Consider the following 26,656-nt stretch of genomic DNA (forward strand, 5'->3'; position numbering starts at 1 on the left):
TGTTGGCTGGTTGCTATAGTTAAGACTTCCAGTACTACGTTAAATAGTAACAGTGAGAGTGGACATCCTTGTCTTGTTCCTGACCGTAGGGGAAAGGCTCTCAACTTTTCCCCATTGAGGATGATATTAGCTGTGGGTCTTTCATATGTGGCCTTTATGATGTTGAGATATGTTCCATCTATCCCTACTTTGCTGAGGGTTTTTATCAAGAATGGATGCTGTATTTTGCAAGTGCTTTTTCTGCATCTATTGACAGGATCATATGGTTCTTATTTCTTATACTTTTTTTATTAATGTGGTGTATGCTACTGATTGATTTGTGAATCTTGAAGCAACCCTCAGGGCATCACAGTCTAAGCCACACTTTCAGATATTTTTGAGGATGTCTCATCTAAAGGATGAGAGACAGCTGGAATTCAAAAGAGCAAAATAGGAGAGAGAGGGAGAGAGAGAGAGAGAGAGAGAGAAACATGTGATTCCACCAGAGTAACAACCTTGTTTAGCTGGTGTGGGAGCCTGGGCTTTGTTTTTTCTTTTTTTTCTTCCTTAATTCTACCAGTCTTGTACGGGTCATAGTTCTCTAGAGAAACAGAACCAATAAGATATAGATAGATGAGGGGTGCCTGGGTGGCTGAGTCGGTTAAGTGCCCAACTCTTGACCTTGGCTCAGGTCATGATCTTACAGTCTGTGCTGACAGTACAGAGCCTGCTTGGGATTCTCTCTCTCCCTCTCTCTGCCCCTCCCCAGCTCATAGTCTGTCTCTCTCCTTCTCTCTCTCTCTCTCTCTTAAAATATACTTTAAAAATAATTTTAAAATATAGATAGATGATAGATAGATAATGAGGAATTGGGTTCCTCCCAATGAGGAAGTCCCAAATGAGGACTCCAAATGATTATGGAGTCTGAGAAGTCCTGTGACTTCTGTCTTACAGTCTGCCATCTGTAAGCTGGGGATGATGTTCTGGCCCAAGTCCAAAAGACTGAGAACCAGGAGAACCAAGGGTACATGTCCTGGTCTCAGAGCAAAAGAGGACCAAAGTCCAAGCTCAGCAGTTAGACACAGAGTGAATTCTCCCCTTCCTCCACCTTCTGTAGTTCTATTCAGCCCTTCAATTGATCAGATGAGGTCCACCCACACTGGGGAGGGCCATCTGCTTGGCTCAGTCTACCTATCCTAATCTCCTCTAGAAACACCCTCACAGACACACCCAAAATGGTGTATAACCAAATATCTGGGCACCAGTGGCCAAGTCAGGGTGACGCATAAAATTAACCTTCAAAAGTCCTATTCTCTGCAGCTATAGTCCAGGGTGGAACTGATTCCCAGGGGCTTCCAGACCCACATGCACACCACCCTGACTTCTAGTGAGTGCTTGGTTTGGACAAGCACTCCTGGGGGGACACGTGGGAAAGAGAAGCAAAGGGGATGACCTGGAAGAGGAGGACAAGAAGCCAAGGGCTGTATCCTCTCAGGTTCATGCTCAACGAAGTCCGAAGGCTTATCTTTGCCCACTTCATGCTTCTGTTGGACAAGTCTCAAACCCGGTTTGTAGAGGACACCGGCACTTCTGGTCTCCTCCTGTTGCCACCCATGTTTTGAGAAACCCAGTCTAGAGGAGTGGGGAGTAAGGAGTGCAGAAGGAAGCCAGTCCTTCCTCCTCACCAGGGGATACAGTTGCATTCTTTAGAATTAAAACTATTTGCAAAGTGTTCTTACCTCCTCCTTCCCACCCATAATGCCTTGCCAATCACTCACTTGGGTAGGCAGGTGGTTTTTTTCTTTTTGGCAGGTGATTTTTAATGTTACATCTTCCAAATATTATTTTAAGAAATAGAAACCTTTCATCACATCTGTTCAGTTGTTTTTCCTTTCTCTCCACCTATAAGGGATTTACCTTCCGTGAACAATTCTCTTCATGGACATCTTAAATGATGAGCTGCGGGCTGCATCTTGGACCCTGGAGAGGCTACACTAACTTAATTTTTACACGCCAAAAATATAATTTGTGCCCAGTGCATGAGGGTAAAGAGTTTTGAGCTCAAATTTCTGGTTCACTGATGAACAAAAGCCTTTTCCTTCTACTCTCTTTCCTCCGAAATCTTTCTAAATGCACTGGCCCTCTCTCCTGGTCCAGGGCAGAGCATGAAGGCCATGACTGCATCATCCTTCTTTACTGGCCCAAGGGTTCTCCATATGGACAGCAGAAATCTTCACCTGACACCTGAAAGTGGAGGGAGATTGGATTCAGAAGGCTTGCAAGTGGTTTTTGTTTATTCATTGTTTACATTTCCTGTGTGTGCTTGCATACTTTCCACTGATCCCTGAGTAAGATGTTAAGGATGAAGAAAACTCACTCCATGAGTACTTCTGGCCACTCTTCTTTACCGCTCGCTGTGCTAGACGCTGAGGGTACACTGATAAATAAGACTTGGTCTCCGCGTCTAGGAAGATTCCAGGCCAGAGAGAAAACTCATTCATCTGAAGATTCATGTGGACTAGTTTCTTGTTATTTATAATTCTACGTTATTTCCCAGCTGCAGTGCAACCATCGTGGGTGACTGGTATAACGGTGTTGGTAACGCTAGCCATTATGTTCACTAGGAACTAGAAAATTCCAAGGGCCAGTGAAGAATTGATGAGTTTCGGGGCGCCTGGGTGGCTCAGTCACCAGAGCAGCAGACTCGGACTCAGGTCATGATCTCGCGGTTGAAGAGTTGGAGCCCCGCACCGGGGTCTGTGCTGACAGCTTTGGATTCTGTCTCCCTCTCTCTCTGCCCCTCCCCCACTCATGCTCTGTCTCCCTCTGTCTCAAAAATAAATATAAACATTTAAAAATTAAAAAAAAAAGAATTGATGAATTTGGACATGGCTTTAGCGTGTCACAGTCAAGAGGCTTTCAGTAAATCCAGCCCGGGCTGGAAGTGAAGCACTCTGAGGTTCACACGTGAATATATAACCTCCCTGGTGTTTTTCCCCTCCAGGTAAACTTCCAAGGCCGGAACACGGAGCTCATCAGAGTCCGGAACCCTTGGGGCCAGGTTGAGTGGAACGGGTCCTGGAGTGACAGGTCAGTCCTCACCTCCTTGCCTTCTGGGGCACAGAGGGGCCAGCACTGGTTTGTGCAGACGTATGAAGAAGGGGCCCTTGGTCTACAGCTCCCAGTTCCCTCCTGACTCTTGTTCAGGGTCCTGCTTCTGGGTGGACTTACTTCCTCCCTTTTTAGCCCTCTGGTCCATCATGTAGTCAAAATGGAACACCCTTATAATGGCTTAAAAATTTTTTTTAATGTTTATTTATTTTTGAGAGAGAGAGAGAGAGAGTGGGGGAGGGGCAGAGAGAGAGGGAGACACAGAATCTGAAGCAGGCTCCAGGTTCTGAGCCATCAGCACAGAACCCACAAACTGCGAGATCATGATCTGAGCCAAAGTCGGTCGCTTAACCGAATGAGCCACCCAGGTGCCCCTAATGTCTTTTTAAACTTTCCAATAATTGTATTTATGTCAGTGGATGTATTCCCTCCCATGGGAATAGTTCATATCCCCATGGTATTGTGAAAGCCTTGATCTCCAATTATGGTAGCTTTGATATTTGGTATGTGTGTGTTTTGGGTGGGGGTGGGGGTGGCAATGAGTATTTTGGGTGTGAGGATCCCTGAAATATCACCAGGCAGGTCATTCCTGGGTTCTCTCTCATTGGTCAGTGACCACCGGCCCGAGGCCCGGGGGCCCAGTGGAGAGACAGAGGAAGCGCGACAGGAAATTCATCCATTACAGAGCAGTCAGCCAGGGTTCTTTATTTGGTCCCCAGTTATAAAGAAAGTTTTGTTTTGCAGGTGTGTGTCCCCTCCTTGTCCCTCGGGAAGCGGCCCAGGTGACGGGGACCAGGGAATGTTTAGATATGCTTGGGCGGGGCCCACCCTGGCCCTGCCCCTGCCGTCTTGGGGTCCTGCTGTCCCAGCCCCGCCCGCTCATGGCTCGTGGGGCCCTGGGTAGACCTCCGGCAAGTCTCGAACCTGAATAGATCTTGAGCTCGTGTTTGTCCTCTGCTCACAACAAAGCCACCGCGGCACAGTCGTCACGTCAGCGCATCTGTGGCTCCGTTAACCTGACTCCAGCCCGAGGGCACAGCACACGCCCCCGCGGAGGCCAGGCCTCCCATGGCTGCTCTTGTCCCCCCACCTGCTGCCCCGGTTCGGCTCCTGCCTCCTCAGAGCCCGGGAGCTGTGGCCGAGATGGACTCACACCCGAGCAGCATCACAGGAGGGAAGAGAGCGGCCTCTCTCTCCTGGCAGAAATGGAAAGCACAGAAATACTGAAACCCAAATGAACGAGACGGCTTCCTATCCTGCGTAGGCTCATCGCGTCCTTCAGTTTAGAGAACACGCGGTGTAAAAGAGCGAGGGGCCCCTTTCTCCTTCCGCGAAACACGCAGAGGGCGAAATAAGGAGAGTGCATTTGCTGGGGTCAAGGCCGGACACTCCCGCTCAGCCTTGGGGTGATGGAGGGCAGGTCCCCATCCTGATTCCTGATCCTGACCCCCTGTTACGACGGAAGTGCTGAAAGTGCTCCTTAGCCAGTCTGCCCGCTATCGGGGGGGGGGGGGGGGGGGTGAGCCCCGTGGAAGGTAATGGTTCAAAAAGAAAATAATGGCGCTTAGTTCTGCTGTTCCAACCCTGTTTGGACCTGGAGAGGGGCTCCTTCTTCCTGGGAGGGGCCCATGCAGGGCGTGGGTGAGGTGGGCAGCCTTGGCTGAGCACCACAGTGGTGGTGACTCAGCCTGAACTCTCTGGGGGGTAGCTGCAGGGGTCGCGGAGACACAGCGAACTCGGAGGCGAGGTGGAACTCTTGGGTTTGGAGGCGGGTGGTGACGGCTGCCCACCTGGGTGCCCTGGTCCACGAAATGGGCCCGTGAACCTCACAGATCCCCACCTGGCCTCCTAGCACAGTCACGTAAAGAAGGTGTTTGACGTGTGGAATCTCAAGCCCAGGTGAACATAAGGCATTATTACCATCACTTGTCAAAACGTCGCTTACAAACGAAGAGGCGAGGCCAGGAGATGCTCCCGGGCACGCAATTCAGTCCACTCGTGGCTTCCAGTTGGAAGTTTCTGCTACCCTGCTGGTGTTCAACATCCTAGGACGGCCCCATGAGAATCCCCCATGGAGGAGGTTCAAATGACCCCAAGGGCCTTTTCCATCGGCTGCTTTTGGACGCTCACTTTTCAACCAGCCTCCAGCTCCCCTGGGACATTTCTGGGGCCCAGGGAGCAGTCACTGACCGGGACCATTCCCCACATGGCTGCATACCCTGCCTCCCCAGGAGGGACACTCCTCTCCACCAAGGCCAGTGTTGTTTCGGCCGCTGCGCAAGACCCTCCACCTAAAGCCTGACTTTGCTTATCCCTAGTTCCTCCGAGTGGCTTTCGGTCGGGGCAGCTGAGCAGAAGCGCCTGTGTCACACCTCTCTCGACGACGGGGAATTCTGGTACAGTGCTGGCCTCTGTTTTCCTTTCTGTATTAACGACATAACGGGTATGAGAGCCCCCTATGGCCCTTGGCTTACTTGCATGTTTCCCTTGTCTGTCTTTGTTTGATTTCTCTGGTAAAGCGAATGCATCTGTCTCAACCCCCTCGCATTCACCCAGGTTGGCAGAGAATTTGATTTGTACGTGCGGCCGAGCCTGGGTCTGCAGCCCGGCACCCCTCCCCCGAACTACCCATCATCCGAGTTTGCACCATGAATTTGAAGGCAGGCAGCCCCACTGCTCCCTGGGGCTACTCCCTCGCCCCACTTGATGACAAGGACCCCTGAAGGCAGCGACCTTGAGAGCTGAATATAGACTGAAGTGGGCACAAAACATTCCTAATCTGAACTTTCCACAGGGTGGAATCTCTTGGCGTAACTGAAAGGTTTTTGTTTTTGTTTTTTTTTAACGTTTATTTATTTATTTATTTAGAGAGAGAGCACGCACAAGTGGGGGAGAGGCAGAGAGAGAGAGGGAGAGAGAGAATCCCGAGCAGGAGCCGCACTGTCAGCGCAGAGCCCGACGTGGTTTTCAATCCCCCGAAACCGTGAGGTCATGACCTGAGCCCAAATCAAGAGTCGGACGCTTAACCGACTGAGCCACCCACGCGCCCCTAACTGAAAGTTTTTAGTGGACCTTCATCTCTAGAAGTTTTTTTTTTAAATCATATTTCTTCCTGTGGGGTTCAGAAAACAGTTGGCTCTTCCCCTGTGTAAGACCACAAATTTCGGATTTCTAGCTTTATTCCCTGGTGAGCAAACCAGTCAATTCTTACCTGAGCTCACCTCTTTCTTACATACCTTCTTAAACACCCTAAGCAAAAACCGGTACGTATGAATATTCCAGCTTTTTCCATTCTCTTCCCCTGGAGCACAGCCTCTGTCTTCCATATTTTTACAGTTTTTTTTTAATTTATTTTTTTAACGTTTATTTATTTTTGAGACAGAGAGAGAGACAGAGCATGAACGGGGGAGGGTCAGAGAGAGGGAGACACAGAATCTGAAACAGGCTCCAGGCTCTGAGCTGTCAGCACAGAGCCTGACGCGGGGCTCGAACTCACGGACCGCGAGATCATGACCTGAGCCGAAGTCAGTCGCTTAACCGACTGAGCCACCCAGGCGCCCCTATTTTTACAGTTTTAATAAATATATTGCCATTCCTAACATGAATATCCATTTTCTATCTCCAATATGTCCTTGAAACCTGCCCATATGCTAAGCTGATATCACATATTTTAGAATTCGGTCATGGCAGCTCCATGCTTCAAGGCACCAATGACTTAAGGTAACACCAGCTGCTGTCACAAATAGACTCAAGATGTATAAAGACTCAAATGCAATACAGTTTATCTCTCACTCATTATAACAGTCCAGGAAGACACCCTTATTCTGTGGGTGGCCCTTTCTGTGCAGTGATTCAGGAACCCAAGCCCCTTCTTCTGTATGGCTCCCCCCTCCCCTGGGGTCACACAGTCACCTGCAGGAAGCCAGCAGAAGAGGAAAATCAGGAAAAGTTGGAGAAGACACCCCCACTTCCAACAGCCTTGACCCACACAACACTGCTTACACCCCACTCTAGATGGAAGGAGTGGGTTGCAGTCCTTGGCCCATTTTGATGGGTGAACTTTGGTGGCCTGCTTCAGGAACCATGAGGTCATGAGTCAAAGAAATTTGTGGAAAACGCGTAGGATCCACAAGCTTGAGAGATTAACAAGCCATTCAATTGGAAATTAGAGATGCATTTACCTTGAATTTTGAGTACAGAGGCTCTGGGTTTTCCTTACCTTTGTGCATTTTCTGTCTGCCCACACCTGAGTCTTGAGGACAGATGCAGACACTCACTAGTGGTCGGTTAGATGACTAAGCGATTGAGTGGATCATGGCATCACCATCACCTCCTACGCCTTGGTGTCTCTCCACCTTGTTGTAGGATGGCGTTTAGGGACTTCAGGACCCACTTTGACAAGGTAGAAATCTGCAACCTGACTCCTGACGCCCTGGAGGAGGATGCTGTCCACAAATGGGAGGTGACGGTCCATCAAGGAAGCTGGGTGCGGGGCTCCACCGCCGGGGGCTGCCGCAATTTTCTAGGTTGGTCGTCCACCTGTCACTCTCTGTCATTGCCAAGTGTCCAGTCCAACCTGGGGTACGTCAGTGGATCAGGGCCAGGACCCTGGAGAAAGCCTGAAGTGTAGAGTTTAGACGGTAGGATTTCAGAGATAGCCCGTGAGGGCTGCAAAGAAGGAGCAGGAAGTTGGATAAGAATTGCTCAAGGAAACTCTCTTGTTTTCCAAATTAGGTTCTTTTCCATCACAAATAATAGAAAACACAACTCACTCTAGTTTAGCAATAAAAAGGGATTTTTCCCCTACATAACTGAAAAATTCAGAGGAGAAGCGGGGTGGCCTTCAGGCATAGTTCTGTCAACGCATTGGTTTGTAATCCTCTGCTCTGCCCTCTTCCTTCTGTTGACTTTTTCCTCAGTCTGGATTTCTTGAGAGTCACAGGAGGGCTGGCAGCAGCATTCAGGGCTTCCTGAGCCCTCGTTTGCATGAACAGTGAGAGCTCCTGAGGGTCATCCAACAGTGGTCCTCAACTCCCTTCTACTGGGAATTCCTTGAGCCCATATTGCCTCGTGAATGCTACACGCTGGTTGGCTTTGTTCCAGTTGTCTGAGGCAACAGGGGTGAACGTAAATCACTCAGTGTTCACCCTTGGAGCCGGAGTGGGGTGGATTCTGTTCCAATTGCACAACTCCAAGGGCACCGCACTCTCCTTTGAAATACCACATGGACAAAATAAGATGGAAGGAACTGTAGTTGAGTAGACCCAGAAGAATGTCTTTTAAAAGTTCTGTGGGAAATGGTTCAAGAGAAGGTGGAAATGAAAAGGGAGAGCACTTGGCATTCTCACTGGGATTATGGGAAGTAGGGCACGAAGGCCATCAGAACAGGGAGAGAAGAAATGAATGACTTTCTCGGGTTTGGGAGGTTGTGGTGGGGGTGGATGGTGCGTGCGTGTGTGTGTGTGTGTAGGGGGGTGTCCTTTGTGTTTTTCTAAAGGAAGGCGAAATAATTCACCTCTTTCAATGGCAGATACCTTCTGGACCAATCCACAGATAAAACTGTCCTTGATTGAGAAAGATGAGGGGCAAGAGGACTGCACTTTCCTTGTAGCCCTGATGCAGAAAGATCGAAGGAAACTCAAGAGGTTTGGTGCCGACATGCTGACCATTGGCTATGCCATTTACCAGGTGGGTAGGAACCGAGCTGAGCTTTAGAGCCCACCACCTACGTGCTGGATTCTCAGCCACATGCCTGAGACTCAATGGTCAGTCCCCAAACTGTGTCCAAATACCCAAGACCAATGGCCCTCCTTCTAGAACCACCCTCTTACGTTCCCACTGCAGAGCCCCCGCAAAGACGAACACCTGAACAAAGACTTCTTCAGGTACCATGCTTCCCGGGCCAGAAGCAAAACGTTCATCAACCTGAGAGAAGTCTCCAACCGCTTCCAGCTGCCCCCTGGGGAGTATATCCTGATACCCAGCACTTTTGAGCCCCATCAGGAAGCTGATTTCTGCCTGAGGATCTTTACGGAGAAGAAAATTATCACCCAGTGAGTAACAGGTTCAAGAATCCCTCTTCATTTAGTGGTTCAATCCCCGAGAAGTCACCAGGGGACTGTTGGAGCCTTGACCCCTTTCTTCTCTTCTCCACGACACACCTGAGAAAGCAGGCAGGAAGGTCTCTTCACCCATTTGCAAAGTGGGATACGTTTCTATTTTGGTTCTGCTCCTTCCTTCCCTCAAACAGGCCACTGAAAAGCTGCTCTCTCCAACCACTTCCAGAATCATGCTCACCAGACCCCCTCGGGTGGGGCGCTTCATTTTCCAAACCCTATGTCTAAGAAGCTTCTGGAGTGGGACCCACATTTAGAAATGCTAGGACTTATTTCTGAGCAAAGTGAAGGGGGGTGGCTATTACAATGACCAGTTCCTTCTAGAACAGGTTTCTAGAAAGTTTCTAGCACGACCTGCTCTTTCAGTGTCAGTTAATAAATATTGCCAAGTTGTTTGGGGTCGTCGGTCTCAGCCTAGGGACAGTGATGCCATCAGCTAGGAACATCTGAGGGCACTCACCTGGGCCTGTACTCCCTGTGGCGAGGCCCCCAGACGGTTCCCCAGCTGGAGCCAACGTTGAGGGCAGACGCATCTCAGCAATGACCCAGGGAACTTGGAAAGGACAAGGTTTATTGCTCACAGGTTCTGGAGGGTACACAGCACCCCTGGAGTCACACAGCAATATCTTGAGGGGGGAGAGAGAGAGAGAGAGAGAGAGCGAGCGTGTGCACAGGCCTGGGGTTCTGCCTTTATTGGGGTCGAGGGTAGGAGCCTAGAGTTTCAAAAGGGTCACTATTGGTGAATTAAAATGCTTGAAGGCAAAGGAACCAGTGGGTCAAATGGTCTACCGGAGCTTTCAAAAAAAAGGGGCAACCTCATGGGTGGGGTAGCTGGGCTTTTTATCTAGCCATGTCGCTCGCGATGTGTTTATTTGAGATGAGGATCTTTGAAACGGATGCCTCAACAGTCCAGAACGCAATGTCAGGCACTTACAATCACCAAAGCCAATGGTCAAGTGCTTACCTTACCCAAGTCTGCCCTCCATTTTGTACACCCGACTTTCTGCCGCCTCCCTTTTGCAGCGTCTTAGCAAAAAATTAGACCGTATCAGATACTTCTAAGAAAAAATTTCCCGTTGCTGCCCTTTTCGCCATCAGGGCGACGTTCTAGAGGCATTCGAGGGATCGCAGAGAATTCTGTATTTGAGCTAGATGCACCCCCCCACTGAGGACCGACCTGAGAAAACAAGATGGAGTCAGCGGTGACTTCGTGGCCTCCGGTTTTATCTTGTGTTTCATGGCATGGAGTTGGACTGGTGGCGGGCGTTGAGAATACTCTCGGTTCTCAAGTCTGGCTGGGTTTCCCGAGCTGATTACAAAAGGCGTGGTTCTTTCCCATCAGCTAAATAGGGGCAATAAGATCTTAAATTTTTTTAAAAAATCCTGCTGGAGAGCTGTCCTCCGGCCTTCTCCCAGATGCCAGTGCAAGCTGAGGGTACATTTCCCCGTGTCTGTTCACGCAAGAGCACCTGTACGAGCCCCGTGTCTGTTCACGCAAGAGCACCTGTACGAGAGGCGTGAAGATGGGCGATTTTTGTGGGCAGCCGTAACAAGAGAGGGAAACCAGGCTGTGCCCATCCCACATTTTATGCTCCCTGCCCCAACAGTGGGGTGAGATCAGAGCCCAGGCATTCATAGAAGGCTCACATATGGCAGAACTAGGGTCCATACTCACGTTTGCCCTGAACACAGTACTTTAAATTTCTTTTTAAATATTTATTTATTTTTGAGAGACAGAGAGAGACAAAGTGTGAGCAGAGAAGGGGTAGAGAGAGAGAGAGGGAGACTCAAAATCCGAAGCAGGCTCCAGGCTCCGAGCCGTCAGCACAGAGCCTGACGTGGGGCTCGAACTCATGAACCGTGAGATCGTGACCTGAGCCGAAGTCGGATGCTTAACCGACTGAGCCACCCAGGGGCCTCCAAACGAAGTACTTTTGTCTGCTGTGATCTTGAGCATACACACCAGCTCTGTAGCTCAGTAACTGAAGAACCACAGTGACCTCTACTGCCATTGGCCTCGTCCTCTTGAGAGGATCTTAAACAATTTAAAAAGTTCTGAAAGGGTTCTCTTGTGCATGCCCAGGGGATGGCCGGGACCCCAACTGGGTCAGGAGTCTGGCCTCCTTGGTCGCTCTTATCTGCAAAGTCCCACTAATTTAAATTAGTTCTTCCAGACTGTTCCCTGAAGAGCCTTCACAAGGACTCAGTCTGCAGTTCCTAATGCTACAGGCAGCGGCCAGTTCTGCCCACCCCCCAATCTGGGCTCCATTTTAATGTTTGATTATGGGTCTTCCCTCTGAATTTTTAGCAGTTTTTCTTGGGGAGTGCTTCGAGTTTCCTCTGTAAGATTGGATTCTTCCAAATGTTTTCGTCTCACTAAAAGCTGAAGCCCCCTCCTGCTGCCAATATTATTGCTTTCCAAACACTATCGGTTCCCCTAAATATGTGAACAGCAAAATAAACCTTTCCATTAGTTTTCCTCTTTTCCCCAAACATAGGCACGTACACACACAGCCCAACCCTCACTTCATAAATATCCCTTGCGAAAGCGCATCCAGGAAACAGGGGGTGGTAGCTGGTAGTTTCTTTTACTTCTAGAAGTCCAGGATTTACGAGTTCTCCTTGGCTGATGGCTACACTGCCTCCCTCTCATTTTCATGCTGGGCAGGGTCTGAGTGATAGGGGAGAGAGAGGGAGGTCAACGCAGGGGGTCTGCAGACCCTGTGACACATAAACATCATGGAAAAAGAAGGGCTTCAATGGGCCAGGGCCTTCCAAGCCCTCTGGGGCCCCGTTAGTGCTGCAGATCCTAGGGAGGAAGTGAATCCACAAGTGAGTCGGTGTATTTTCTGCCCCCCTCCCCGCCCCACCCAGGGACATGGATGGAGATGTGAACATTGACCTTCCCGAGGTGAGCCTTCTCATGTTACTCTGGAGGGTGGGATTCAGTGTCTGTCCTGAAAGCTTCCTTCAGTCACAGCATCATTCAAAACTTTGGAGTTTGGGGAGTGTCTTATCTGTGATCAGGTAAGTACCTCGATTCTAACCTCCTGGAGAAGAGGCTTTGTACCTTCTAAGTCTTTCGTATCCCACCAGGACCAGGCACGGGGACGAGGTAGGTGCCCGGAAGGAAGCTCTGGACCGATCTTTCTCTGTGCTAACCAACTCGCTCTGTTCCCTGAGAGGTGGCTGCTGCCTCCGAAGGGGATGAATTATCTTTAAAGCGCATTCAATTTAAGAAAATTAAGCGATAAGAGGAAAACGAGAGTAGCTGGTGGATTCTTTTACAGCGGACTTAGGGCAACACGTTACTTCTTCCTGACGATACGTGTGTGGGGAGGGGGAGAGGGAGGGGCGGGTTTTATACTTGTCCAAGGGCTCTAAGACTTTCGAGAGGTGCTGAGGTGTAGCCGGAACAGTCTGACGCTTCCCAAGTCAGCTCGGATCCGCACAGGACAAAACACCCAAAACATTTACTGAGCTCTTTCCACGTACGAGGCCCTGGGCTCCCGGCTAGAGACAGACTCCTGCCCTCGAAGAGTTTACCACCTGTCAACACAGATGGTGAAGCAAGTAAGAGTCAAGCAGCAAGAGTGGTGAGGGTCAGACAGGGGGCTGTGACCATCCTGGCCGGAACCCCAACTCGGTCAGGATTCTGGCCTCCTTTGTCGCTCTTACCTGCAAAGTCCCACTAATTAGTCCTTCCAGACTCTCCCTCTCAAGAGCCGTCGCAAGGAATCAGGCTGCTGTTCCTAATGCCACAGACGGTGGCCAGTTCTGTCCCCCACCCCCACCCTGCCCACACAGCAGCGAGGTCCCAGCGTATCCCAACGGGGCCACACCGTCTCCAGGGCGGGCCTCTTTTTTTCTTGCTATCTCTTTGGGAAAGCAAATGCAAGTTCCTTTCTCGTGGGGCCCAACGTGAGTTCCTCTGGTTGCTTTTTTAGCTTCCGAAGCCGACACCAGCTGGCCAGGAGACAGAGGAGCAACTGCAGTTCTGGGCCCTGTTTGAACAAGTTGCCGGTGAGGTAGGGCTGGCCGCAAGCTGCACTTGGCCTTGATCCTCTGCAGAGCTCAGGGCCCTGGTTTCCTCTGCCCAGGGATGCAGCAGGGTGCTGGTCAGCAACGCCTCCCGGGGGCCTGGCGGACCTAGTTCCAACGTGAGGCCAGCCCAGGTCACTTGGAAGACGAGCCCCAGTCCCTTGAGAGGCTCTCAGGACCGCCTCCCCCACCGCACTCTCACGCCGGTCTGCCACTGTCCGTGGGGTAATAGCCCCCAAAGGAGCTCAGCCCGGCCCAGAGGCATTCTGTGAAAGGCTAGAGAAAGCTTGGAAGACGTGGCTCATTGAACTCTACCCATAGACCACCGCCATTAAAATGTTCTCTCTGCTCCGGGGGAGGGTGGTGCTGCTTGGACATCACTGTTAAATTACAAACATGATTTCTGTCCAGTGATATCAGCAGCGTGGCCAGGTTTGGCAGCTCGGGCCAGGGCCAGCCACTGGGGAAGGAGAGGATCTGTCCCTCACCTCCTGCTCTCTGACCCCGACCCCATCCCTGCCCCCTCAGTACTTAGCTTGTTTGTTGGGGGCCCTGGGTATCTCCTGGCCCCGCCTCCTCCGTTCTCCTAGAAACTGTCCCCACCTATGTTCCCTGGTAGCCATAAATAGAGTTAACCATTTCATGGCCGGTGCTAATGACCTCATTAGCTTCCTGCCCCAATGGGGCTCCTGAATCGTAAAACCCGTGTGACACCTGCCCCTGGGGTCGAAGCCCTAACAGTGGGATTTCAAGCAGTGCCATAAACGGGAGGTCAGGGAGACCTGGGGACAACAGTCTGGGTGGAGAAAAGTGGGGGCCTGTGCAGGCAAAGCGGCCATCTGTTCTCCTTCCAGGGCTGATTGGCCGGGTGGGGAAGGGAGTGAATGGTTAACTTCCGGCATCTGATGCCATCCGGAGGACGGGCCTGGGTGAGCACCCCCTCCCAGCGTAGGAGGAACAGAAGTTGCTGGAACTGGAGATCCGGGTTGGAAAGGGAAGTGAGGAATGTTGCAGGAGATTCTCTCAAACTGTATTGACGACCAAAAAGCACCTGGGCCTCAGAAGCTCCAGGGTGGAACCTGGGCAGGTGTGTGCGGAAGTAACTTCACAGGTGATTGTTTCGCATGCTGGTTCAAAACCCTGGACAGAAGGAGCCCTAAGTCCACGCTGCTCAGTCACGTACAGACACATCGCCTGAGCATCCTGGGAAAATGCAGATTTCCTCACCAGGAGGTCAGGGGCGGGGCCTGGACCTCCCCATCTCTAACCAGCTTCTCAGTGTCCTCGATGCCGAGATTTAGTGCACTGAGCAGACGGCCTTAGAGAAGCGGTTCTGAAATTCACCCTGGAGGTTTTGAAAATAATCCATGGGAATAATCCATGCCCGCATTGCTAATACTCTCCAGGCAGTTCTGCTGCACAGAGGCTTGGAGAACCAGACATAAATGTGCTCTGACATAAGCACCTGGGAACTTTAGCTCAGTGGGGAAGCTTGCCTTGTGGGGCCCAGCCTTCCCGTCCTTTCTGGGTTGGCCATAGTCCCTGAGAAGTTCAGCGGGCTGCAGTCACTCACGTGGGCACACGGGCCTGTGGCAAGGTCCTTGAGGGCCGGGCTATTGCTTGAGCCAAATCAAGCTCAGAACTGGAAGCAGCTAACAAAGAAGGTGCTATGGGCCATCAAAAGCAATTGTCTCCTCTCCCACAGGACATGGAGGTAACTGCAGAGAAACTGGAATATGTTTTAAATGCGGTGCTGCGAAAGAGTAAGTGCTCATACCCACCACCCATCGGGGACCCCAGGGCTCCTATGGAGGGGACGTGTGACCTGTGACTGCATACCCCCTGGCTCCCCTCCAGCGCTCCCAGGTTCCCTGCTTTCCAGGGCTGGCCTTAGGTAGACTTTAAAAATAGCTTTTGTTGTTTCTTTCCTGATTACAAAAACGAAGCCCGTTATGGCAGAAAATTCTAAAATAGTCAGAAAAGCCCCAAGACAATGACCAAAGCCACCAATAATCAACTGCCCATAAATAACCACCGTTAAGATACATGTGTGTATCTTCGTGTATGTGTCGTCTGTATCTCTCAGTGTGTGGATATATGTGCACACACATAATTGTCATTAAATTATAGATCCAATTTTTATTTATTTTTTTAATGTTTATTTATTTTTGAAAGAGAGAGAGAGAGAGACAGAGCGCGAGTGGGGAAGGGGACAGAGAGAGAGGGGGACACAGAATCCGAAGCAGGCTCCGGGCTCTGAGCCGTCAGCGCAGATGCGGGGCTTGAACTCGTGAACCTCGAGATCATGACCTGAGCCGAAGTCGGATGCTCAACCGACTCAGCCACCCAGGTGCCCCTTGACAATTTTATTTTTTAATGTCACAGCTTTGAGATACAATTCACCTACTATACCATTCACCCCCCACGGGTTTTAGGATGTTCGGAAAATTGTGTAACCACCACCAAGTTTAGAACGTTCCATCACTCCAAGAAGAAACCCTGTACCCAGTAGCTGTCACTCCCCATTGCCCCCATCCCATGGCAACCACCTATCTACTTTCTGTCTCTGTTAGGCTGGCCTATTCTGGACTTTTCATATAAAAAGAATCATGTGGGACGCCTGGGTGGCTCAGTCGGTTAAGCATCCGACGACTCTTGATCTCAGCTCAGGTCTTGATCTGAGGGTCGTGAATTCAAGCCCCGTGTTGGGCTCCACGATGGGCATGAAGGCTACTTAGGAAAAAAAAAATCACGTAATAAGGAGTCCTTTTTCATGGGCTTCTTTACGTAGCATAACATTCACAAAATCTATCCACGTTGTAGTATTTACCAGGATCACTGCATCCCTTTTTGTGGCCAGATAATGTTTCGTTGTAGGAATATACCAGGTGTCGTTTATTCCTTACGGGGAGACATTTGCATTGTTGCCCCTTTCCATTCTAAATGTTTGCCATTATTAATGACCAAATGATAAAAAAAAAATCTTAATTTGTAATTCTTTGCTTGGGAGTCTTAAAACTAGGATAAGGAATGGAAAGATATTTTCATTTTTAAGGCATCTTTTTTATATTTAGCAAATTTTCCTCACAAAGGGCCCTGTCAGTTTCCACTGTCACCAGCATCCTGGGAGTGACCACGTGTCCCCCTCACCAGCCCCAGATCTGACCACACCGTAGGACTTCCAGCAGCTGGAAATAGGTTTATCTTATCACATGTCCCATGAATTCTGCTTCCGTGTGTGATTTCAGAAAAGGACGTCAAATTCAAGAAGCTCAGCCTGATTTCCTGTAAAAACATCATTTCTCTAATGGACGTATCCTTCCAAATTCATGGGCAGAAATAGCTGTGCTTTCTTGCGGTGCGGACCTTTCTAGAATGTGGCCTCCTTCACGGGTAGGCTAGGCGTCTCCTCGGGGAACAACCCAAGATGGCCGCCCCTAGAATTGGAACCAAATCAAGAGGCCCGAACTGGCCAGTGGGGGGAAGGTTTTGAAGGGACTTGGGGATCTTGTTACCACTTTGGGGTCCCCTCTAAGAAAATAAAGGGAGTTTTTTTTATAATGTGCTTTTTCGAGCCTTCTGGTGCCCTCCCCATCTCACCCCTGCAGTTTTCATTCTTCAGAGATGCATGGTTTGTAATTAAGCCACCTCCCTAAGAGCCCTGGATCTGTGTCCCCAGTCCCCCGGGGCCAGCCCCTTGCCCCTTCATCTCTGGAGTCCTACGAGGCACTGGGTTGAAGCCCGGCTCACCTGCCTTCTTCCCTTCCTTCCTTAATGCTCTCGGCACAGACCAGCGGCAACGGGAAGCTGGAGTTCGCGGAGTTCAAAATGTTCTGGGACAAGCTGCAGAAGTGGACAGTAAGTAACCCGGCCGGGGCCTGGCCTCTGGGGATTGCGCGAGCCTAGAGCAGGAGGGGGTTCTAAACGGTCAAGGTGCTGCCAGCCAGGAGAGGGCAGAAGGGAAGTAATTATGGTGGAATTTCCATTCCCAAGATCACGTCTCAGGCTTAGCAAAGTACCACAGCGCTGGCGCCCAAATTGGAAAGGGAAATCACAGGGACCCGCCTGTTTTGAAGGCCTCGCCCGACCCTGTGAGGAGTCTGTCCTCCCGCGCGGGCTGGCACTGGCTGGTGCCCCTGGTGCCCTCTGGTTCTCAATGCCTCTGTCCTCCCTGTAGAACCTGTTCCTTCAGTTCGATGCTGACAAGTCTGGCACCATGTCCTCCTATGAGCTGCGGACTGCCCTGAAAGCCACAGGTAAAGAAAAGCCTAGAAGAGACTAGAAGCCACTTGCTTCTGGTGCCCTGGAGGGTGGCCGGTCTTTAACCTGAGTTCATGCTTCTTTTTTTTTTTTTAATTTTTTTTAATGTTTATTTATTTTTGAGACACAGACAGAGCATGAACGGGGGAGGGTCAGAGAGAGAGGGAGACACAGAACCTGAAGCGGGCTCTGGGCTCTGAGCTGTCGGCACAGAGCCCCACGCGGGGCTCGAACTCACAAACCGCGAGATCATGACCTGAGCCGAAGTCGGAGGCTCACCCGACTGAGCCACCCAGGCGCCCCTGAGTTCATGCTTCTTAAGAGCACAGCCCTGTCAGTGCCGGAGGCAGGCCTCGGGCTCAGGACTCGCTCCCGCACACCGGGACCCGTGTTTTAAACTGCTGTGCAATATTGGAGTCTTTCAAATGTACCCACTAGGGCTGAACTTAGCCTCACCCCCTCTCTCAGCCTCTGGCCGAGCTTCCTGGCCAAGCGGGGGTACGTGTGGCCCTTTGGTGGCAGGCTGTGGTGCTTCCAAGCCTCTAATTGCACTCTAGGACGGTGATTATCATGGATGATCCCATGGTTGGGGGTCAGGGAGGAGCTCACAGATTTCCTCCGCCATCTGCCACCCTGTCCCTGGCTTTGTCACCAGCAGACTGAATCCAAACCAGATGATTCAGTCCTAACATCTACGAGCTCCCTACACAAAGGACGGGATCCAGGGGGCGTCTCTCATCCCCCCGCAGTCCCCACCATGGCGGTCTGAGTGTCTGGGGTTGGCCGTCCTTTGCACGTAGCCGTGGCCTTGAGGCCACTGCAACCCACAGCCCCTGCCAAGCTGCGTGGTGCTTCTCACAGAGCATGCCTCACAGACAGGCCCCCTGGGCCCTGCCAGAGTTTTTAATGTGGTTCCCTCCCAGGTAAACCAAACATCCAGAAACATCGTCAGCTAGTAGATACATGCAGTGTCTGAGGACAGCGGCCCCCCGCTGGGCCTGAGAACCTGCACTTTGCAGACAGAGCGCTGCGCGCTTCCCAAAGGTGCGCCCGCAGGGCCGGCCTTTGACCGGCTGGGGTCTCCTCGCTCCTCCCCGCAGGCTTCCAGCTGAGCGGTCGCCTCCTGCAGCTGATTGTCCTCAGGTACACAGACGAGAACCTCCAGCTGGGCTTTGATGACTTCCTCAACTGCCTGGTCCGGCTGGAGAACGCAAGCCGTGAGTGTCCTCGGGGGCCCTGGGCCCCCAGGAGGGGGGCCACGACCCCTGGGATCCCTTCCAGGAGCTGGTGAGAGATAACCTGCCAGAAATCCTGGCGAGGACAGGCCACAGACGGCTGTCATCGTGTGATCTCTGCGCTGTGTGTGGTTAACTGAGGGGTGGGGGTGGGGGCGTCTTCGTACACGACCTGTGGGTTATGGGCTCAGCACATTTCCGCTTGCTAAGAGCCATTCTCCTCGCGTGCATTCACAGTGTCCTCGTGGGAGGACAGGGCCACGGGTCGGGGGGGGGGGCTCCTGCCTCTTATTGAGGAAGGCCCCATCTGAGGTCAAATCTATCACAGCACACAGAACCAGGGGAGTCCCTCCCCTTCTCCCTCTCCCTCCGTCCCCCTCCCTCCACCCTACCTTTGTGTCTTGTACTCAACATTGTCTTGTCCAAACACTTGTCTGAACGCTGACCCAGTTATCCCAGACAAGAGTCGTTACTCAAGAGATTATGTGCAGGGGGTCCTTAGGGCTTACAGTTTCTCGTCACACTGTCACAAAGTTGAAGCTGAAAGAAACGCATCCGGGGGCTTGTAACCCAGGACCGGGGTGGCTGTCAGGGTTGGGGGAGGGGAGCGAAATGAGCTGACGCACGGGGCCCCGCACCCCTGAGGAGGCCCGCGCTTGGTTTAATGCTTTGACGTCGCCATCTTGAATTTTAATCATTTTTGTACAGGGGGCCCCACGTTTCCATTTTGCGCTGGGCCCCACAGATCAGGGCCCCGTTCTGCTCGGCATTTTCTAAAGGGTGCTCACTTAGGTGACTTCAAGGCACTCGTTAAACCAAGGCAGGGTCCGTGCTCCTCGGTTCTAGGGTGCTGGGGCTCCCCCCTCGGCTTCTTTTGTGCCACTTAGGTCACAGGTGATTCCCTACTGAAGCCTGTCTCCACCAGGCTGTCATCCCTGGGAGGGCTGGGCTTAGGAGACAAGCAAGACACTTCTGCTGGCTGATCGTGGTGCTTTGAGAGAGGCAAGCAGGTCCTTGGCCTTGTACGCCAAGCCGGGAGGTTGCGCCTTCTGTAGGCGGTCACCAGCAGCTGGTAAGAGGTGCATTTTAGGAAGGCCTCCTGAAAGATTGTCACTTAGTACAATCACGCAGTGGCCAGAACCGACCTAAAAATGATGAGACTTCGTAGCTTCTCTTCTCTCAACTGCCCCTGTCCTGAGTCCCCTTGGGCCGATCCTTCCCAGCAAGGGGTGCTCAACGTGTTCTTACAACAGAGGACTATTAAGGGGAAGGTACGGTTGCCCCAACACCCTCTACTCCGGGATCCTCACGTTAGATTCACCACCTGGAGACCGTTTTTAAAATATCAAGGCTAGGGTTTTACCCCAGGATCATTTAAACTTTTTACTCTAGAAATTTTTACTCATACATAGGTAGAAAGAATGACAATCGGTCCCCATGTGCCCTGCACCAGTGTTTCCAAACTTTGCCACCCACTACAAAGCCCCTCCCCGCCCCCGGGGAAGGGCTAGCATTTTTTGATGACCTGGGAGTGTGGGGGGGACGGGCACAATAGGAGAAGGGGATTAAAAGAAAAAATAATGTTTTGTGATGACCAGGCTGCCCGGGAGGCCAACTGAATAGAATCCGGGGGGTGACACACAGTGTCAGTATTTATAAAAATTCCCCCAGGGAGTTCTAGGGCCTTATACCAGCCTCAGCAACGATCGTTCTGCTGATCTTTCAGACGTCCTTCTAACGCATCCTTTTTTCCTGAATTATTTAATAACAGACCTCAGAAATTGAGTCCCTTCCCCTGTCGATATCTCTGACAGGCAGGCTCTCAGCGAGCCCTCAACCTCATCTAAGACCTGCCCCTGCTCAACTTCCGCAGGCCGTCTTTCCACGTTGGCTTGCCGGTCTCGGGAGGTACCCAACTGCATTGGGCTGTCCAGCCCTGTCTGTTTTGTTCTAGGACAGCCACCCTTCCCCCCTTTTGCTGTATTTCTCAAGTTCCCGGGTGACTGTCAGGGGAAGCCGGGGTTGAGTGGCTCGGCCACTTTGTCTAAGATGGGGAGACTGAGGCCCAGAGAGAAAAGTAACCCCCAGGCTATTCAGCGCTTCAGCCATGGCGTCCAGCTTAGAGGGCTGTCTGTCCTACCTTTGCTCCTATGTGTGGGAGCAGCTGGGGGCTCATGTTCTTGTAAGAGGCTCATGGAGGCTGAACGGCTCTCAAGACTCAGGCAAAACTTTACATACGTGTGTTCTTTCTCTGGGGAGGAGGTCCGTAGATTGCAGGGGATCGGTAGCTCCCCAAAAAGTTAGCACAGGGGAGATGTTTGGGGCCCGGGAGCTGGCCAGCTGACTGGCACATTGTAGATGACAACAGGTGCCACCCAATGGTAAGGCCACCAGCTCCGCCATCCCAGGAATTCAAGAGCCTCCCCCAGGCGCGAGAGATCCCCACAGAGTCAGCCTGAGTCTGGCCTGCTGTTCTAGAAGACCCGTGCTCACCACCAGATGGAGCAGTTCCTCCACCGCAGCCCGGCAGGCCCCAAGGTCACAGGAAACCCTTGAACCTGTTGAAGGAACCGTCCCCACAATGATGCCTTTCTCATGTCTCTCCCCGTTAGGGGTGTTCCAGGCGCTCAGTACAAAGAACAAGGAGTTCATTCATCTCAACATAAACGAGGTACGAACCGGCCAGCGCGAGGCAGAGCCCATGCTGTGTAAACGCTTGCTGAATGCGTGACTGAATGTGAAGTTTACACTGAGCCACGGGGGCAGTGACAACAGTAAACTTGCTAATATGTTTAGGGACCAGTCGGTTAGCAGTCCATGCGATCATTGCCAGAGCCCTGTGAGCTAAGGATTCATAGCATCCCTGTTTTGCAGAAGTGGAAACTGAGGCATAAAGAGCTTAATCACCTGAACAGAGTGAGCCAGCAAACCTTGACTGCTTCTCTGCCTTCTGCCATACGGGTTCCTCAGCCTGTCTGCCTTCTAGCCTCCAATTTGTTCACTCCCCTTGCTCATGCTGTCCTGCGGGTCTCATGATTCTATGCACACGCGCGCACACACCTCAAAAACCCTGAGAAAGACACACCTTGTGCCAGTGACAGGGGCTGACCACAGCCAAAGCGATGGAGGGCAGAACACGGATCAGAGTTTCAGAGGCTCGGAAGGGGCGCCCCAGGTGTAGACAGTCCTCTCCCCGCTGCCCAGAGCGTGGTCTGCAGACCCGCAGCATGGGCATTAACCGAGGCGAGCTGGTTAGGAACAGCAGAGTGCCACGTGGGGACGACAGCCCACAGGACTGCCATAGGCCCCCGAGTTGCTAAAAGACACCATCTGCACTATTCTCGCCACAAAAAAGACATGACCATTACATGACCTAAAAGGGGTGTTCGCTAACGCCACCGTGATAATCCCCCTGCAACATATAAGCGTATCCAATCAACACATTGTACGTCCTCCACTCACACGTGTTCCATGTCAGTTATATGTGGCCAAAATAAATAAAACTAAAAAAAAAAAAATCACGCAAACAAATAAGAAATGCAGAGGACCAAGCCCCACCCCCGACCTGCTGAGTCAGATCTTGTTTTAGGAGGATCCCCAGGGATTCCTACACGTACTAAGGTTTGCGAGTGCTGGCTGGTCATCCTCCTGCCCCAAGGCAGGGAGGGAGAAAATTATGGAGCGCTTTCCTCCAATGGTTCCCACGATTTTTATTTCCCATCATTTTCCTTTCCCTCCCCGTGTCTTCCAGTCCAGCTCTGTCTTCCCTTGAACTTAACAGTAGCAAAGGAGGCAGCCTGTCTCCTTCCCATCCTTGGGCCCTTTCCCCTCCCCTCCCTCTTTCACATTCACACCGCAGACACCCGGCTCCTTTCCAAATTCAACAGCAACTTTGGATTTGGGTTGCATTTTACTGACTATCAAGATGGAGAGGTTGATGGCCGTGTGGGCCGTGCTTTGACGCATTCACCTGCCCTGTGCCTCAGTGTCACCATTTGCAGAGAAATCAAGGCCTTAGCCTGAGGATTCCAAAGAAAGATGTGCGTACTCACCCTGGTCCTTTACAAACACAAGAGGGACTCCTAGACAGATTTCTCAGTTTCGTCAGGGTTTGGCCTCTGTTAAGCCAGGGACAGTTTCCGCCTGTCCCCAGTGCGGGGGGAGAGTGGGCAGGTGTGGTACTCAATACCCTCTTAGCCAAAGGCCTCGAAGCCAAAGGCCACCAGATGCATGATAGAAGCATCCCACTGCCTCAGCGTCAAGGTGTCATTTCCAAACCAAGCGTCCACAGGTGTGGGGGCTGGAACGAGCTCTCTTTCCTGTCTGCCCTCCCCTCGGCAGACCCAAGCCATCTCGTGTAAGTTCCCGCCCCCGGCCCCTTATTCACCTCCAAGACAACATGGAGATGTCGAAGATCTTTGAGTCTTCTCCCTCTCTCTCCCTTGAAGCCCATCATCCTCAACTCCGGCTGCACATTAGCATCACCTGGGGGAGATTTCAAAACCCCAGTGGCCTGGCCATGACCCAGACCAAATAAGTCCAAATCTCTGGGGGTGGGGCACAAGCATTGATACATTTTTTTAAAGGGTGGGGGAGGGAGAGAGAGAGAGAGGATGGGAGAGGGGCAGAGGGAGAGGGAGACAGAATCTTAAGTAGGCTCTACACTCAGCACAGAGCCTGAGGTGGGGCTTGATCCCAGAGCCCTAGGACCATGACCTGAGCTAAAGTCAAGAGTCAGATGCTTAACCGACCGAGCCACCCAGGCATGCCCAAGCATTGATATTTTTTAAATTCCCCGATGAGTCCAATATACGGCCAAGTTCAAGAGCCACAGTTGGGACCCCCCCTTCCCATCCACCTAGGTAACAATGGATCTTTGCCCTGCCTGGGTTGGCCCCACCCACAGTTACTCTGCTAAAAGAGCCTGTGCGTCATCCTTCACCCAGCCGCCTTCCCTGACCCTGGCCTCGGCACGTGCTGTGCCCAGGAAGAGGGGCAGAGAGGAGAGAAAACAACGTCCCACACAAGCACGGTCCCCCACGTCACCATGCTGTGATAGGAAAGCTGGGGTGGAGGGGCGGGGAGGCAGAGGCAGGGTGGAGGAAATGAGAATTGCATGCAACTTCTCCACCAGCTCACTTGTAAAGAGCCCGGATGCTGAGCCCGCAGCCTCCACATGATGGAGGACCACCTGTGTCCTCACCGTGAGGGGGGCCCTCGTCAAAGAGGAAACGGCTGAGGAGCCTCAGGAAGGCTTTCTGCTTTTCTGCTTTGCCAGGAGAAAGCACACTTCCCTCTCTCTCACCGTCTGCACTTGACTTGAGCCAATTCAGAACTCAGGACCTCTGGGAAAACAAAGTGCTGAGGATTCTTTTTTTTTTTTTTTTTTTTTTTTTTTTTTTTTTAATATTTCATGTCGAAGCAGAAGTCCATACTCGCAGGCAAGGCAATCGCATAGCAGAGTTGCCATGGACTCAACAAGCCAGTGCTGGCGGGGACCTAGAGGGATAACCAGCCCTTCTCTTTCTTTCTCCTTTTTGTTCCCAGTTCATCAAGCTGACAATGAACATCTGAGGCTTCCCTGGCAAGGACGCACTCTGTCCGGCTGAGTCTTGACTTCTGGACCACGAACTTCAGAACATTTCTTGGTGTAGAGCTCTCCTCTCATGACCCAACCTTCTCCTCCCCCTGCCCCACCATCTTGATCTTGGAAGAATGAAATGGACACAGCTCTGACCTCGGATTTTATGCTATTTCTCTGTACAATCACTTCCCGAAGATGGCTGGTGCCTTACCTTCAGGTTCAGGCATTTCCCTTTCCTTCTCCACCTCTTCCCACTACTAATTATCCAAAGTGTAACTTGGTGCATAGAACCCTGGCTTCAACGGAGCATCCATCATTATACTCAAACATCCGACACAGGAAATGTTTTTGTTTTTGTTTTGTTTTGTTTTTAAGCTTATTTATTTTGAGAGAGAGAATGTGTGTGCATGCACGAGTGGGGAAGGGGCAGAGAGAAAGGGAGAGCAGGCTCCACCCTGTCAGTGCAGAGCCTGATGTGGGGCTTGAACTCACAAACCCTGAGATCATGACCTGAGCCGAAATCGAGAGTCAGACACTTAACCAACTGAGCCACCCAGGCGCCACAGGACAATGTTTTTGTAAGTACGTTGGGGATGAGAAGGGAAAGGTGTGATGTCATAATTAAGCATTTTCTTCATCCTAGGTGTGTTTGCTTACTGGGGGCAAACATCAGGGAATTCCGGATGCTTACTTGTAGGAGCGGAACAACACGAAAATCTCTATTTCCTCCTCCAAGAGGTGGTAACTAATTCTCCATCCAGTCCAGACACTCTTTGTGTCTAAAGCTTTTGGGTCAGAAATGCCAAAGGCAATGTTATTTCTTCTCGGGAGTCCAGATTCAGGTCAGACTGGATTGCATTCATTTCCACCATGATGGCGGAAGAACAGGGTGGAGAAGCCTTCTTTTAGCTCCCTGACCCTGCATAGGAAAATCCCACCAAACTGGATCATGGAAAATAACATGATAAGATGTTGCCTCAGTAAATGCTAGGTCTCGCTTTCTTATTTATATACCTGTGGCAGGTGAGGTGGCATGGAAAGGTGTTCAGAGAGGGAAGGAGGAAGCATGGTTGGGATGAACATGAAGGTAGAAACAAAACCTCATCAAGAGCCCTGCCCCCTGGCTGAAGGTGTCAGGGCAACACGGTCTTCTCTCTCGCTTCCCAACCCTTCCCTGAGCTCACCCAGCAATGGATGCAGGACAGGAGCGACGTGCAACAGCCATATTTTCTAGTTTTTGCACTTGATCATTGACACATTGAGGCCTTGCTGACCCTGGGGGGGACTGCCCCTTTCGGGGCTAGTCAATTCCCAGAGAGAGCAAACAACTTGCATTGACAAGCCACCCAATCCAGAGCCCACACCCCAACCATCTCCTCTATGGGGCTTTCACACTCCAGGCCTCTACCCAACCCCCCCCCCCTCGCCCTCATCACCACGGGGCCAGGTGCCATACAACTAGGGGCACCCCTATGCCCCAGAGCCTGCTGAAATTACTCTGCCTCACTCATTCTTCCCATGGAAACCACAGTTAAGACTCTTGCCCATGTTTTCCTCTTGCTCCCTCTACTTCTTGAGCAATCCCGGGGGGTCTCTGTATGGTCCTACATGGCAGGCCCCCTCCTCTTGGGATCTGTGAGTATAACAAGTTACCTTTTCAATAGCAACTGTCTCCTGATCTGTTGGTCTGACACCATGTGATAACTCGAATGTGTCAGGAGAAATGAACAGCACTACAAATGGTATCTGTGGGCAAAGACAGAAGACTATACATATATGTTTTCTCTTTTCTAAACCTCTTTTCTCTTTTCTCTTAATTTTGTTAAAAGATGTAAGATTATATAAAACGATAATTATAACACTATATCCTTGGGTTTATAGCATTCTTGGAGGTATAATAATTACACAAAAGAAAGGGAGGAAATTGAGATATATTGAAACAATATTGCTATATTTTACTGAAATTAAGCAAGTATTAACCCGAGGTAGATGGTATAAGTTATATGCATATCTTAATCTGTAAAGCAACCTCTAAGAAAATAACAAAAATGAAGTAATGCAACAGAGGAATTTAAATGGTATACCTAGAAAAAAGTTGTTTAGCACAAAAGCAGTAAGGGGGAACATATTTTTAAAATGAGGAATAGAAAACAAAATGGCAGACCGAAATCCAACCACATCAATAATATTAAATATAAATGGATAAACACTATAATCAAAAGGCAGTGATTATCAGAATGGATTAAAAAAATAAGATTCAATGGCTACTGTCTACATGAGACACACTTCACACAAAAAGACACAAATAGGTTAGAAGTAAAATGATGAGG

At 51.0% G+C, this 26,656-nt stretch overlaps 1 protein-coding gene across 2 annotated transcripts in view; it reads left to right on the plus strand.

The window, feature by feature from the left end:
• CAPN9 (calpain 9) overlaps positions 1-26,133 on the plus strand; it is a 45,676-nt gene extending 19,543 nt beyond the window's left edge. The window contains exons 7-20 of one of the 2 annotated variants that reach the window (XM_027046973.2): positions 2,984-3,069; positions 5,409-5,486; positions 7,456-7,616; positions 8,621-8,778; positions 8,935-9,143; positions 12,081-12,117; positions 13,154-13,234; positions 14,953-15,010; positions 16,496-16,560; positions 17,037-17,105; positions 17,425-17,503; positions 18,608-18,724; positions 21,355-21,413; positions 24,290-26,133. In XM_027046973.2, coding sequence (XP_026902774.2) covers positions 2,984-3,069; positions 5,409-5,486; positions 7,456-7,616; positions 8,621-8,778; positions 8,935-9,143; positions 12,081-12,117; positions 13,154-13,234; positions 14,953-15,010; positions 16,496-16,560; positions 17,037-17,105; positions 17,425-17,503; positions 18,608-18,724; positions 21,355-21,413; positions 24,290-24,316 — 1,284 coding nt within the window. In that variant the 3' untranslated portion in view covers positions 24,317-26,133. Of the gene's footprint in view, positions 1-2,983; positions 3,070-5,408; positions 5,487-7,455; positions 7,617-8,620; positions 8,779-8,934; positions 9,144-12,080; positions 12,118-13,153; positions 13,235-14,952; positions 15,011-16,495; positions 16,606-17,036; positions 17,106-17,424; positions 17,504-18,607; positions 18,725-21,354; positions 21,414-24,289 lie in introns of those variants that run through there. The other variant, XR_008292105.1, reaches the window with a different exon arrangement.
• Positions 26,134-26,656: the final 523 nt, after the last annotated feature.

The sequence above is a fragment of the Acinonyx jubatus genome, chromosome D2 (genome assembly GCF_027475565.1).
Source record: "Acinonyx jubatus isolate Ajub_Pintada_27869175 chromosome D2, VMU_Ajub_asm_v1.0, whole genome shotgun sequence".
Lineage (NCBI taxonomy): Eukaryota > Metazoa > Chordata > Mammalia > Carnivora > Felidae > Acinonyx > Acinonyx jubatus.